Source organism: Rhinoderma darwinii, chromosome 7, assembly GCF_050947455.1.
Source record: "Rhinoderma darwinii isolate aRhiDar2 chromosome 7, aRhiDar2.hap1, whole genome shotgun sequence".
Taxonomy (NCBI): Eukaryota; Metazoa; Chordata; class Amphibia; order Anura; family Rhinodermatidae; genus Rhinoderma; species Rhinoderma darwinii.
This window is the reverse complement of record NC_134693.1, coordinates 130,203,705-130,218,819: the sequence shown is the minus strand read 5'-3', so window position 1 is coordinate 130,218,819 and position 15,115 is coordinate 130,203,705. Positions and strand designations below refer to the sequence as shown.

Here is a 15,115-nt window from a genome sequence, read left to right as displayed (position 1 = left end):
AATAGGAGTGTTACCTGTCAGTGTAATCTTGCCTGTGAAGATAATGAGATGACTGCCGAGAAGTGATCTTCAGGGTATGTTCAAACGCGGAGTCAAAAACGTCTGAAAATATGGCGCTGTTTTCAAGAGAAAACAGCTCCTGATTTTTAGACGTTTTTTAAGCCACTCGCGATTTTCGCAGCTTTTTTCACTGCATTTTTTACGGCCGTTTTTGGAGCTGTTTTCAATAGTCTATGAAAAACAGCTCCAAAAACGTTCCAGGAAGTGTCCTGCACTTCTGTTTCGCGGCCATTTTTTTACGCGTCCGTTTTTCAAAACGGTCGCGTAAAAAAAACGGCCCATCGGAACAGAACTCCGTTTTTTCCATTGCAATCAATGGGCAGATGTTTGGAGGCGTAAATAGGCCGTGTGAACATACCCTCACAGAACAGGAAGGGTCAGTCAATTATGAGGCTCAGTGGCCAGAGTGAACACTGCAAGATTTTGGGATTATCTTTTAATATAGATAATGAAATAGAAAATAAATTTTAAAAAATCACCAAAAATTTTAAAAAATATAACTTGATGTCATCTAAACGACACATTCCCTTTAATAGCTGATTCGACATTCTCCTCTTTTTCTATTCCTGTACCTGATGTTTCCACACGAGTATTGTATTGTATTTGGTGCCATTATGTTCAGATAGCCGACATACGATTGTTATGTTGACGGCATGTTGTCATAAATTGTTTTACTGAAGTTTTCTGTTTGACGAATCATAACCTGCATAAAATTAATCTGTTGGCCTGCGAGCTCATTCAGTTGTACTAAGAAGCATCTCAATATTCAACTGTACTTTAAGAAATCATTTATTTCATGACGTGCTACTAGTCCTTCCGCTGAGATGTACCAGTCCCAATAAATGTGACACCATCATGTTAAAAATGAAAATTACAATCATCAGCAAGCAGATATTAGCGTTATTTGCCAGATCATGTACAGATGTAGCAGAGCTAAATTTGTTAGAGGTAGGAGAGCTGAGTTTGACCATTGGCTCAACATCATGTGTTACCTTTAGTTTCACATAGGACTCCCTTTAAACTCACTGAATTGACTTTACTGATAATCATGATGCCTGCTGCTGCCCCAAAAAGAGCGATCTCATTATCCCTTTATATCCGTCTACCACAGATCCATCAGGAGGGGTAAGAATTTAGGGAGAGGGAACCAATATTATTACAGCTGTGTCTGTCGTATGTCTATAGGTGTGTCTGTCACGCGTCATGTGAAGGTGTGTGTCACATGCAAGGGAGGCGTGTGAGGGGTGTGTAAGTTCACTGTGCCAAACAGAAGCACGCTGATCCCAATGGACTGGTATAAACTGGCTTCCAGCTTGTAGACCTAGAAAAGTGACAAGTGGCAGTGTGGCCCGAAGGGCACGTGCCCCCTTAGGCTGGGTTCACACACCCTATTGACGGACGTAATTCGGGCATTTTAGCCCCGAATTACGTCCGAAAATACGGCTCCAAAGCGTCAGCAAACATCTGCCCATTCATTTGAATGGGTTTTACGATGTTCTGTGCCGACGGTCATTTTTTTTACGCGCCGCTGTCAAAAGACGGCGCGTAAAAAAGACGCCCGCGTCAAAGAAGTGCATGTCACTTCTTGAGACGTAATTGGAGCCGTTTTCCATTGACTCCATGGAAAAACAGCTCCAATTACGTCCGTAATGGACGCAGCGAAAAGCGCCTGCACATGCCATTACGGCTGAAATTACAGAGCTGTTTTCTCCTGAAAACAGCTCCGTAGTTTCAGCCGTAACGGAGGCTGCCGTGTGAACATACCCTAACACAGCGTCACTGCATGATGATTCCAGTGAGGAAGGAAGGAAAGAAAGAAAGAAAGAAAGAACGAAAGAAAGAAAGAAAGAACGAAAGAAAGAAAGAAAGAACGAAAGAAAGAAAGAAAGAAAGAACGAAAGAAAGAAAGAAAGAAAGAAAGAAAGAAAGAAAGAAAGGAGGGAAGAAAGGAAGGAAGGAAGGATGGAATGAATGAAATAGGATGATAGATTAGAGAGAGAGATATAGATAGATAGATAGATAGATAGATAGATAGATAGATAGATAGATAGATAGATAGAAAACCTCTACCATATTGCATTGATATTGACCATGACGTTTTCCGTTTTGTCATCCACAGATAGATTTTCTTAACGCCACAAAACAATGTCATGTGTAATCTACCCTCAGCCTACAGCTACAATGTAAACATGTACTTGACGTGGACAACATGAGAACAGGTCGTCATCCCAAAATAGACACGACTGACTGCGACCTGTTCCTTTAAATGGAAAACAATGGAGAGGCCAAGAGTGAAAGTGATTCTTGTTTAAGCAAAATGAAATGTCTCTTTGGACTCTTGAAAAAATGAGAGCGACAGTGTATAAAGCTCCACTGAGCTGTCAGTCATCCCAATACAGAACACTAGTCAGACTTTTCTTAGCTTGCAATGGCTGATAACAGGGAATAATAGATAACATTCAACTACACCAATTAGAAAATAAAGATGGGGTTTAGTGACCCTTTAAGGCATAATCAAATGAATGGGATAGATAGATAGATAGATAGATAGATAGATAGATAGATAGATAGATAGATAGATAGATAGATAGATAGATAGATAGATAGATAGATAGATAGGGTGGAGCTTGACAAAGAGATCAAAATAATGCCAAAGACAGAATCCCTGTGTCATGCTCCGCCCCCTTTGACCCTGTACTATAAATACCACACTGTTGTATCCGGAGTGTTCCTTTAAATTCAAAATATAATAATTAAAATTGATAAAATCTGTTAATTATGGTTAAAATTTTAAGTTACACAAATATAAAACTAGTTAGATGAACAGATGCTCAGAATCGTGGCAGGGAAATACGACCATCGCCTGCTCCTCTCTAAGGCATGCCTAGGGTTAACATATAAGTTTACAATGAACTTTATTACTCTCAAACATCATTCATGTACGACTCCACCACTGCTATATCATTTTCCCCCAGGATGTATAAATTGCATAATATTATTAATGTATATATGGCTAGACAAGGGTTAACTGGTGCGTTATTGATCACTACGCTATACAGTTTCATGTACATTTATAGCCCAGACAGCTGGTTCAGATAGGGTTAATGATGTATTGCCACTATGCCATACAGTTGCAAATAGTTGCAAGCAGATTCATAGCTTACATGGTGATACTACACCGTGCTATTGTGATTGTGCTGTAAGGAAATGGTTAATCCATGCGGCCTACTATTCTTGTGTGGCTAGGAAAGGGTTAACCGAGACAGTGATCACTACTGTATGCAATTTTAGGCAGGTTCATGAACCATAGAGTGCTCATTGCATGCTTTATAGATGTAGCAGAGTTGAGTTTGTCGTTTGGTCCAACTCATGCTGATAGCACTATGTGTTATCTGTAGGTCCACATAGGACTGTGTGTAAACCAATCGCATAACCTCAATTTGCATGATGTATTAACCACACAGACACAAAGCGTTAATGACAAATTCAGCACTGCTACATCTGTAGTTGTTGTGCTGTAGGGAATTGGTCAATTCATTCAGCACACTGATCTTGTATGTATCTGGCCAAAAGAAGGTTAACCAGTGCAATGCCCACAACACTATGGCAGCTGCAGCTGGCGGAAAGCAGCGATGGTGCCCGCTGTACCACGCTATAGTGTGGATTGTCTGCTGCCAGTCTCTAGATGCAGAGCTATAATAAACACAAGCATGCCCGGGCATAGCACACTATTGAAGACCATTTATAAATCCATGCAGTAAACAAGGGGCATCGCTACTTACCCATAGAAGCAGGGCTGGTACATCTGAACCCCCAGTGTTTCCATGCCCCTATTTTAGATATTTCTCTCCTTAAAGGTGTACTGCGAGCCCTTGGAGGCCAGTGAAAGTCAAATGAAGTTGTGGCTGAGCGTGTGTCATGGAGGGAGGTGCCTTATTACACCTTGGCAACTCCAATCCAGAAAAAGCTGTGTGCCTGACCGGTGCCCTGCTGTCTGCCTGCTATTACAGACCTGTTTAATCCAGCACCTACCTGGGGCAGAGGACAACCTTGTGCGTGGCGTAGTACCAAGGGCAGCGGGGGCATACCCGGAATGTGGGGGATACTGAAAGCAAAAGTACGGACAGCTTATTCCAAATGGAGCCCCTAATGCTCTCTTGTTACAGTGTGTCAGCCGGTAGCAGGAATGTAATGATGTATGTACAGATGTAGTAGAGCTGAGTTTGTCATTTGGTAATTAATTTGGCAAAACAATTATATCACAATTATATCACTGCTTTTAATTGTCTAAATAATAAGATTATAGATTATAGATATGAGATAGATAGATAGATAGATAGATAGATAGATAGATAGATAGATAGATAGATAGATAGATAGATAGATAGATAGATAGATAGATATACATATGATATAAATAGATTGATATGAGCTTTATAGATAGATTCAGCACAACGCATGATGCTATCCTTCTGGTTGCCAGCTTACTGTATATGTCATGTACAGATGTAGCAGAGCTGAGTATTTCAGAATTAGCAGAGATTAACTTGTCATTCTGCACAACTCAAGGACTGGTTGGTTGTCCAGGATTTGAAAAAATTATCTGCTTTTTTTTTTTCTTCCAAAAACAGCGCCACTCTTGTCTATTGGCTGTGTCTGGTATTGCCGTATTCAAGTGAATGGGGTTGAACTGTAATACCAGACACAGCCCATAGGCAAGAGAGGCGCTATTTTTGAAAAAAAAAAAAGTACATTTTTTTTCTGATTCTGGACAACCCCTTCAAATGTACTGGGTTTTTATTTTAGGGGAGATGCCCTTTAATTCTTTAAATGTCTTAACATGCAGTATGCTAGATAATAGGATATTTTATAAAATGAAGAACTAGAGGTAACAACTGATTTTAGGGAATGATGCCGGGACAAAATGACCATTCGGGCAAAGGGCAATATCTGAGGGCTCATGGCCAGTAATGGCCCACAGCTTTTTAGGAATATTTCAACAATTGTCCTTTAAAGCATATCCCTAGGATATGGCCAGAATATCTGATAGGTGGTCTCGTGTCCCCCCCCCCCCATTATGCCTTTGAGTTGCTTAGTTTAACAGCTGATCACAAGGGGTTTCACAGCGATCAGCCGATCCTTAAGCCAGCCTCAATTGGTTGGTAAAAGACACCCACAACCTTTAATGCTCCAGGGCCATCCCTGGGGCAATGGAATAAAAATCTGCTATTGGTTTCCTCATTGTGTCTGCAACGAGATATACATAAGGTCCAGGTTATAGAAATACACATGAAGTTAGGGGCAGGCTATTTTCACATCACCAGCGCCCCCTATTGGTAGGTTTCTGTACCAGGCGAGAGCTAAAATAAAGTCCTCAGTTTGCATTTTTTTTTAAAAAGGAGACAATTTGGTCTAGACTGATTTTCGCTTGTGTTATGGCTGCAAATATAGAGAAATAAATCCACTTCAAAAAATAAACACAAGCAAAGCCAGAAACCGAATATCAAGAAGGATAATTGCAAATTTTTCTAAGTTGAGACATCCGAACACGACTGCTGGGAAGTGAAATACACGGCCGCACTGATCAGTATTTCACTGTATACAATTTAGCATTTCCAGATCTCCCTAGTTTGGGGGGCGCAATGTCTCAAATGTTTTTAGATTTTTTGAGGCAATAAAATTTATACATTTTTCAATGTTTTCAATCCAGTAATGACGATGGCTCCCCTTATATCTGAGCAGTGCAAGACATGTTAGGCCATACAGGGGGCGCCAATCAACTTCCTGGGAAACACAACCCATGAATCCCCACCACTGTTTCCGACAAAAAGTTAACTTTTTAACATTTCCTTTAAAATGGCGCACAATATTGGTAGCTGGCGCAAAATGGGCACCACCAGGCTCAACAGTGGGCTCGTTAGATCCCAGCTATTAAATTGGTACGATCCCTTTAAAGAGGATCCGTCAGCAAACCATGTCTGTTTTAGCAATGAGGGTATGTTCACACGCACTAATTACGGACGTAATTCGGGCGTTTTTGCCCCGAATTACGTCCGAAAATAGCGCCTCAATAGCGCTGACAAACATCTGCCCATTGAAAGCACTGGGCAGACGTTTGTCTGTTCACACAAGGCGTAATTTACGTGCCGCTGTCAAATGACGGCGCGTAAATAGACGCCCGCGCCAAAGAAGTGACCTGTCACTTCTTTGGCCGTAATTGGAGCAGTTATTCATTGACTCCAATGAATAGCAGCGCCAATTACGTCTGTAATGGACGCGGCGTTCAAGCGCCTGCACATGCCGTTACGGCTGAAATTACGGGGATGTTTTCAGGCTGAAACATCCCCGTAATTTCAGCCGTTACGGACGCCCTCGTGTGAACATACCCTCAGGGTATGTTCACCCGACCTCTTTTCAGACGTAATGGAGGCGTTTTACGCCTCGAATTACGCCTGAAAAGACGGCTCCATTACGCCGACAAACATCTGCCCATTGCTAGCAATGGGTCTTACGATGTTCTGTGCAGACGAGCTGTCATTTTACGCGACGCTGTCAAAATACGGCGCGTAAAATAACGGCTCGTCAAAAGAAGTGCAGGAGCCGTTTTCTCATAGACTCCAATGAAAATAGCTCCATAAACGGCCGTAAAAAACACTGCGAAAACGCCACGAAAAACTCTGTGAAAAATGCGAGTTGCTCAAAAAACATCTGAAAATCAGGAGCTGTTTTCCCTTGAAAACAGCTCCGTATTTTCAGACGTATTTTGTTAATCGTGTGAACATAACCTAACAGACATGTCAGTAGAGGTGACAGGTCTTCTTTAAGTGATTATAATAATTTGGAAAAAAAAAAACATTTTTAAATAAAAAAAATAATTATTTTTTTTTTTTACTTATTTGAGAAATTTGAAAACACGGCAGCAAAATCATTCACAAAAAATCCAGTGAAGGGAAGGAGTGAAGAATCTATAAAATAACACTAAATAAATAAAAAATATTTAAGAAAAAAACAAAACACATGTAAAAAAAATGGCAATAAAAATGATTGAAACACAAAAAAAGGGTGTAAAGAGGCAACAAAAAGAAAAAACAAAAACAAGCTGCAATTTTTATTTATGGATTTATTTATTTTTTACTTTTTAGGAATTGATCCGAAACATCAGATCCAATCACCCAACATTTCCTAAAAGGTAATTCTGCCCGTTTGTTCTGTGAGAAATCCTCCTCTCCAATTTCGAAACATAATTGGACTGATTGTCATTTATGAGCCTGAAAAAGCTGAGTGACTTCTCTTATAGGACCATATAGTCCATGCCTAGTCATCCAGCTTTCCCAAAATCAGAAGAATAAAACAAAGTGACAAGGACAAGAGGAAAATCCAAGGAGTTTAAGGGGGTCATCTGAGGGTAGAAAAATAATCTCCTTCTATTCCAGAAACAGCGCCGCTCTTCTCCATGAGCTGTGCCCTGTTCAAGTAAACAAGGCTGAACTGCAATACCAAACACAGCCTGTGAACAAGAGTGGAGCTATTGCCTAAAAAAAATGTCTCCATTTCTTTTACATTATTTGATTTGATAGTCATGGCTTTTATGTCCTTTTCTTTTGATGAGAAGAATGAACAGACCGGACTGATATGATAAAGGGAACAATCAAAGATTATAGACTCCCTCCAAAAGCGGCGTCCCTCGGCGGATTGTGCAGATCCTTCACACACACCTCTAAAAATAACCAATAATCTCTGTCTATTGTTAGTCGTATCCTCTGTGGTTGGACGCTCGCTCGCTCTATTCAGAGGTATTTTAGGTATTGTTGGTGCGGTGCCAACTCCCGACTCATGTAAACAGCTACCAGCGCCAGAGGGTTCGGCGGCACTGGGCAGCATGTATCTGCCAACAGTATACAAACGGAAAGAAGGACCCCCTCTATAAAAGCATAAATGGCACACAGACGGCAGCTAATCCCCTCACAGCTGCGGTTGTGCCCGCCTCGCAGCGGGTAATACAACTTGTTTAGCAATCATAACCTTTCCAAAGTCCCGAGCTGCTTATTTTATTTATACTATAGGACAAGATGTGACGGACTGCGGCATTCCAAGGATTCTGATTAGAACCTCCGGCAGACTCAGACTATTTATAGTTCTCATTAAAGAAGTGGAGCTAAGGATAGATCCGCCGAACCCGCCTGTGCCAGGATAAGGGACTATCCCCCGGGACTGATTTTAATTTCTTCAATCAAAGGATGATTCCAAGAAAAGAGAGTACAGAGTTTATCAGGTGGTGGTGAGAACATGGCGCTAGGATCAAATCCGTAATGTTTCAATTATCTGATTCTGGGAAAGATGGGTGGCAGCCAAGAGATTCGCTCAAAAAATTCCCCAAAAAATTGTTAAAAATCATGCCGTTCTATTGGATGCCGTATTAGGGCAAAGCGCCACGTGGCGGAATTGCTCTTGAATTCCGCTGCGGACACTCCGCAGCGTTAATCCGCAGCGGAGCCGTTTCTCCATTGACTTCCACTTCTTTTTAGTAGGCTTCGTTTAGACGAGGCTGAAAATTCCGCTGCGGAGCATAGGCTGCGGAGCGGAATTTGGTGTCCGCAGCATACTCTGTCTGTTGCGGAGCAGTGGCGGACTGGTTGCGGACTCATTGCGGAAGTTCTCCATTGACTTCAATGGAGATTCTAAATTCCGCAATGAAGTCCGCAGCTGTCATGCACATGTTATGTGTACTGCGGATGCGTCTTGCTTTTTGGACATGACATTTCTTCATTCTGGCTGGACCTATGTATTTCTAGGTCTACAGCCAGACTGAGGAAGTCAATGGTGCTCCCGTAATGACGGGAGCGTTGCTAGGAGACGTCTGTAAATAGTCACTGTCCAGGGTGCTGAAAGAGTTAAGCGATCGGCAGTAACTGTTTCTGCACCCGGGACAGTGACTACCGATCCCAATATACAGCAACCTGTCAAAAAAATAGAAGTTCATACTTACCGAGAACTCCCTGCTTCTGTCTCCAGTCCGGCTTCCCAGGATGACGTTTCAGTCTAAGTGACGGCTGCAGCCAATCACAGGCCAATCACAGGCTGCAGCGGTCACATGGACTGCCGCGTCATCCAGGGAGGTCGGGCTGGATGCCGAAAGAGGGACGCGTCACCAAGACATCGGCCGGTAAGTATGAAATTCTTTTACTTTCACTAGGGAAAGTGCTGGCCCTTCTCTCTATCCTGCACTGATAGAGAGAAGGGAAGCACTTTTACCGCAGTCCGCAGCAGCTAGTCCGCATCAATTTACTGCACATTTTGGGCAGATCCGCCGCAGAATCTGCAACGCAGATTCTGTGCGGCATTGATGCGGACAGCTGCGGAGGAAAACCGCCACGTGGGGCAATGCCCTTAAAGAGACGTTGCTTCTAGGGGAGAATAGATCCATAATGTGGTGCCATACTTGGGTGGTGGTATACTATTGAACCACAGAGACTACATTCGCCTATATACAGGCTCCAAGGATCTGTGTGTGGATGTGGCCTAATAGCACCATCAGGTGCTGCCACCCATCTTTCCCAGACTCCTGAAGGGCACATCTGGCTAGTTATACAGCTCTATCAGTGTATAATGAGACAGATTTGTCATTCAGGAAAAGCAGCCAGATCTATTTAGGAAAAGATGGGTGACAGCACCTAGCAGCTATACTGGTTGTCACCTGCTTTCCAAATTTCTGGGTAACAATTATTTTATAGCAACATGGAGCCAATATCTCTCTCAATGATAAGCAGATGAGAGGGTGTCCCACTCCAGGGACTCCCTCAGTGATCAGCTGTTGTGTAGGGGAACCTGGCAGAGTGTGTTTAGCTTTCCTGCAGCGCTTCCGCAGGAAGAATGAAGCATTACACAGTTACCACTGAGATCAATAGGCTACATGGACATGTTGGGCCTCCATGGTGAGAAACACTCTTTATAGCTGCTCCCCACCTTGGCTAATAGGTGAGAGTGCTGAATATGGGTTGTCTAAACCCGAAAACACTTTAGATCGAACCTTACTCAAGATATAGGGGGGATGTACTAAATTTTCTATGCCAGTTTTCTGGAGTAGAAAAGTTGCAAATGGCACAAAAGTTGCAATTTGTTGCAAATTGCGTCTTGTGTTCCGTTTGCCTCACACACGGCACTTTACAAAAAATGGGTGTGGCTAATGTGAAGGGGCGGGGCTACCAACACTGTACAAGTTTACTATAATTTGCACCAGAAACTGCCGTAAATTATATCAGAAATTAACACCATAGCTGGCATCGGTTTCGGACAGCCAGATAAATGCACCTGAATTATTTATTAGGCGCATTTTAGTCCAGCGCTCTTTATATTAGGACAGGCGTATGAAACCCAGTCTTAATAAATCCCCCCCCCCCCCCCAGAGTTTCTTTATAAGCAGAGGAGTACTAGTCTGTGAACATGTTCCGCACCTTGGCTTTACTATGCAGTGATCATTTGTGGCAGCGCCCCCTCTAGTGGAGAAATATGTGTAGTGCAGTCAAACCTGCGCACTGTCATCCAACCGCAAACATTTTTTTGTTTGAGAAAAAATGTGCACAGAGCGAATGTTTTAACCACAGTCCTTTGTAGACTGAATCAGAATGTCGCTCGTAAGCAAAGCGTTAGATTCCATTGTTAATTTCTGTTCGTGGTTTGTTCTGCCGGCTTTACACTTACAGTATCTCCAATTACTCACAATTTGAGAAAAGAATCCTTTTTTTTTTTTTTTTTTTTTTTTTTTTGGGTGCAGTTTGGGTATGTGCACACACACTAATTACGTCCGTAATTGACGGACGTATTTCGGCCGCAAGTACCGGACCGAACCCACTGCAGGGAGCCGGGCTCCTAGCATCATAGTTATATACGATGCTAGGAGTCCCTGCCTCTCTGCAGGACAACTGTCCCGTACTGTATTCATGTTTTCAGTACGGGACAGTAGTTCCACGGAGAGGCAGGGACTCCTAGCATCGTATATAACTATGATGCTAGGAGCCCGGCTCCCTGCACTGTGTTCGGTCCGGGACTTGCGGCCGAAATACGTCCGTCAATTACGGACGTAATTAGTGTGTGTGCACATACCCTAACATTCATTCATTTAGTGTTTTAAAAAACGCCCCCTTAGGTTAGGGCAGGAGTGTTGAGCCTTTCCGGCACAATGTAAGCGAGCGGGAATTAATAAAATTCACATTCACATTTACTACCCTGCGATTTACCACCGAAAAGAAAATCATTTGGTATCAGCTTGAGTTGTGCATTTTAGCGATAGTTGTGCAGTTCTCACCCCCTTGTGACCCTGTGTGAACAAGGCTGAAAGTGAATGTCAGTCTTTCAACATAAAAAGTTAAAAACCGTGTTTCAATTTTAATATATTTTGATAGCAGTCATTGCTCTATTTTTCTGATACAGAGCACCAAATCCTCTGCATAGACATTGTCTGTCTGCAGTTACCACTAGGGGGAGATTAGGAGCTTAGGTTGTATGCAGCAAGCCCTAATGCTCCCTCTAGGGGTGGCCACAGGCAACCAGAATTTTACAATGCTGTGACTAGGAAGACGTTCACTTTAAAAGTGTATAAACAGCATAGACACGGGATATTTACCCCAGTAATACGTACAGCACTCAGCCAAACATGGATATTAAAGTGCATGTCAATTTGCAGGCTCAAAAATTATATATTTATATATGTCAACACCTGATACCCGACGTATACATGCTATTTTATTATTATTATTATTATTATTATTATTATTTTTGCATTAGCGGCTATTTCTCCTCTATATTATGGCACATCTGTGATCAGTGCCTGAAGATAATTTGAAATACACCCTTAGGTGATATACAGCCTTCACATTGAGTTTTTTCCCGCGGTCTTTGACGCCGAAACCGAGGCAAAAAAAAGACGAAATCGCCTCCCATTGATTTCAATGGGAGGTGGAGGCGTTTTTTTCCCGCGAGCAGAAAAAACGCTTGCAGGAAAAAGAGGCTACATGACCTTTCTTCAAGCGTTTTTGTCACTGACCTCCCACTGACATCAATGGTAGAAAGCAAAAAAAAAAATTTCGCTGCTTTCTTTGCCCGCGGCGCTCAGTGGCCGTGGCCGAAAAACGCGGCAAACGTCGTGTAGGCAGGTCAATATCCTTCTGGAATTTTGAGACAGATTTTTATGCCTGCAAAAAAATCTGTGTGGACAGGGCCTTAAGGCTGCTGCCCTCTCCCTCCCCCATACTTCACACGTGGCGGATACGCTGCTTAAAATCATGCAGCATATCCGCACTGTGGTGCAGTTTTTGACCCACAATGTCAGCTGTGGAAAACTGCTGCATTAACGCACGTTTCATCCCAGGAGACCGCTACAGCCTGTGATTGGCTGCAGCGGCGACCACATGGGATAAAATGTCATCCCAGGAGGCCGCGTGGAGGGAGGAACATAGGACTTCTGGGTGAGGCTATGTTCACACGCTGAGTCAAAAACTTCTTAAAATACGGAGCTATTTTCAAGGGAAAACAGCTCCTGATTTTCAGAAGTTTTTTAAGCCACTCGCGTTTTTCGCTGCGTTCTTTACGGAGCTGTTTTCGGAGCTGTTTTCAATAGAGTCAATGAAAAACGGCTCCAAAAACATCCCAAAAAGTGACCTGCACTTCTTTTTTGCGGCCATTTTTAAAAAAAACGGCCCATCAGAACAGAACGCCATTTTTCCCATTGCAGTCAATGGGCAGATGTTTGGAGGCGTTCTGCTTCGGATTTTTCGGCCGTTTACGACCCAAAAAACGGCCGAAAATAGGCCGTGTGAACATACCCTGAGTGTGTTTTTGGGGTTTTTTATGTATTGAGATTTCCTGCCACAGAAAACGAAACAACTGCTATTTGTTGGGGAATTTACCTCAACAAACCCGCAACAAATAAGCAGCGTTTTCGCCAATACAATTGACATGCTGAATTGAAATGCCGCAACGCAGGTCAATTTCTGAGCGTTTTTTCCGCTCTGTATTTACGCAGCGTGCGGATGAGATTTGTTTTATGTCATCCACTTTGCTGCTAGTATATTTGCTGCGGATTTTCAGCAACTAATTTAGTTGCGGAGAAACCGCAGTATTTACGCAACGTGTGAACTGACCCTTAGGGCAGATTTACACGAGTGTGTGAGTTTTGCGCACGAAAAAATGCGGCGTTTTGCGTGCGCAAAAGGCACTTAACAGCTCCGTGTGTGTGTCAGCCCCGTATGATGCGCGGCTGCGTGATTTTGGCGCAGCCGCCATCAATATGACACTCCGTTTGGATGTTTGTAAACAGAAAAGCACATGGTGCTTTTCTGTTGACATTAATTTTTTTACTGCTGTTGCGCGAATAACGCGCGTCCAACGGAAGTGCTTCCGTGTGGCGCGCGTGATTTTCACGCACCCATTGACTTCAATGGGTGCGTGATGCGCGAAAAACACAGAAATATAGAAATATAGTTTTACGCAGCAAAAATCACAGACAGTCTGCACTGCCCCATAGACTTGCATAGGTCCGTGCGACCCGCGTGAAAACCACGCGGGTTGCACGGACGTAAATCATGTTCGTGTAAATCCGCCCTTACACTGCAGCTCTGCTTTTTGTCTAGATGAGAGGGGAATAAGTTGCTGCCAGACAACTCTAGCAGAAGTTTATCTCCCACTGGAACAAAGGATTGGGTTTGTTGCAATCCAACATCCTCGATACTTCTTTCCTCCGACATCGGGGATCGGGGGATGGTCAGGGCACCCCCCCATACACATTAGATAATAGGCTAGTCCTGCTGATATCGGCACTCTTGGGCACTTTAAGGCTATGTTCACACGCTTAACAAAAAACAGCTGAAAATACGGAGAAACTTTTAAGCAACTTGCATTCTTTTGCGGCCGTTTTTGGAGCTGTTTTTGGAGCTGTTTTTCTATTGAGTCAATGAACTTTTAAAAACGGCCACGTAAAAAACGCCCTAAAAATAGGATCTTTCTTGTTTTACGGGTTAATATTTTTAATAAGGGAATTTATAGCTTGGTCACAGATAACGTCAGCGCAGCTGGACTCCCGGCGCTGAGACCACAGATAAATACACTACAGTAACACAGATTACGAGCAGCTTGTGTCTTCTTAGATATGGCCGCCGGAACGTACGTTCAGAAAGTTTCACAATCAGTTTTCTTTCTTGCTATCTTTGAACGCAGAATTTGATACTTTTCCCTCTCCCCTCGATGTTATCAGCTGTTTTTAGTTTCGGTCACAGATAAAATAAACCAACCGTGATGACAATATCCAGAATGATTACAAAATCTAATTATTTTTATCCCAACAGTGACATTCAGACAAAGGAAATCGGACGTGCTGACCAATCAGATGCTTGCATTGATTTTAAAGAAGTTGCTCTAGTCCTCTGGATATAGGACCATGTTCTGCCTAGAAGGACTGTTTGCTAAGTTTTTAGGGGAAAACTTGTTCCGCCATATGGCACCGCACATGGAACTTTGCAATGTAGATTTATACTGTGCACATATCATGGGCCGAAATGCCCACATGGACCTGTGCATGAATTCAGCAGTTTTTTTTTACATTGAAGTCAATGGGGTGACGTATGGAAATGCCAACAATTTTTCCATCCATCATGCCTTTGATTGAAATTTTCCATTGTCTTCATGATTGATTTGCTCATCTCTTCTCGTTGTCATTGAGACATTTGTCTCTTTATAGCCACCAGTCCTCTAAAGTACTAGTTATGGTTTTCCAATGGTTATAGAACTACAACCCCCAGCCAGCTAAAAGCCGTTATACTTTATCAAGTACATTCCAAGGACGTTATAGGTAATATAATGACTATCCTAAGAAGAACGAGGTTTACCTGGGCCCACTGGCAGGGACTACTGATTGTAGGGGACCATAAAAGGTGGGGGTTTAAGCTTATTCGCATAAAAAGGGGAATTTCTGCCACTTTTTGGGGGTATAAGGCAGAACTGGTGGGGCTTGAATGTCCCATGTTTTGGGTAAGTATGCCTAGGCTGTATTTGGAATTGCAGCTGG

The 15,115-nt window shown here is 42.8% G+C and overlaps 1 protein-coding gene across 5 annotated transcripts in view; it reads right to left on the bottom strand.

Annotated features, from left to right (window-relative positions):
• MITF (melanocyte inducing transcription factor) overlaps window positions 1-15,115 on the bottom strand; it is a 178,569-nt gene that overhangs the window by 102,641 nt on the left and 60,813 nt on the right. The window contains exon 1 of one of the 5 annotated variants that reach the window (XM_075834032.1): window positions 3,843-3,962. The exons of the other annotated variants lie outside the window; for them this stretch is intronic. Within the exon in view, the coding sequence (XP_075690147.1) occupies window positions 3,843-3,886 (44 nt within the window). The 5' untranslated portion in view covers window positions 3,887-3,962. Of the gene's footprint in view, window positions 1-3,842; window positions 3,963-15,115 lie in introns of those variants that run through there. 5 annotated transcript variants of the gene reach the window in all.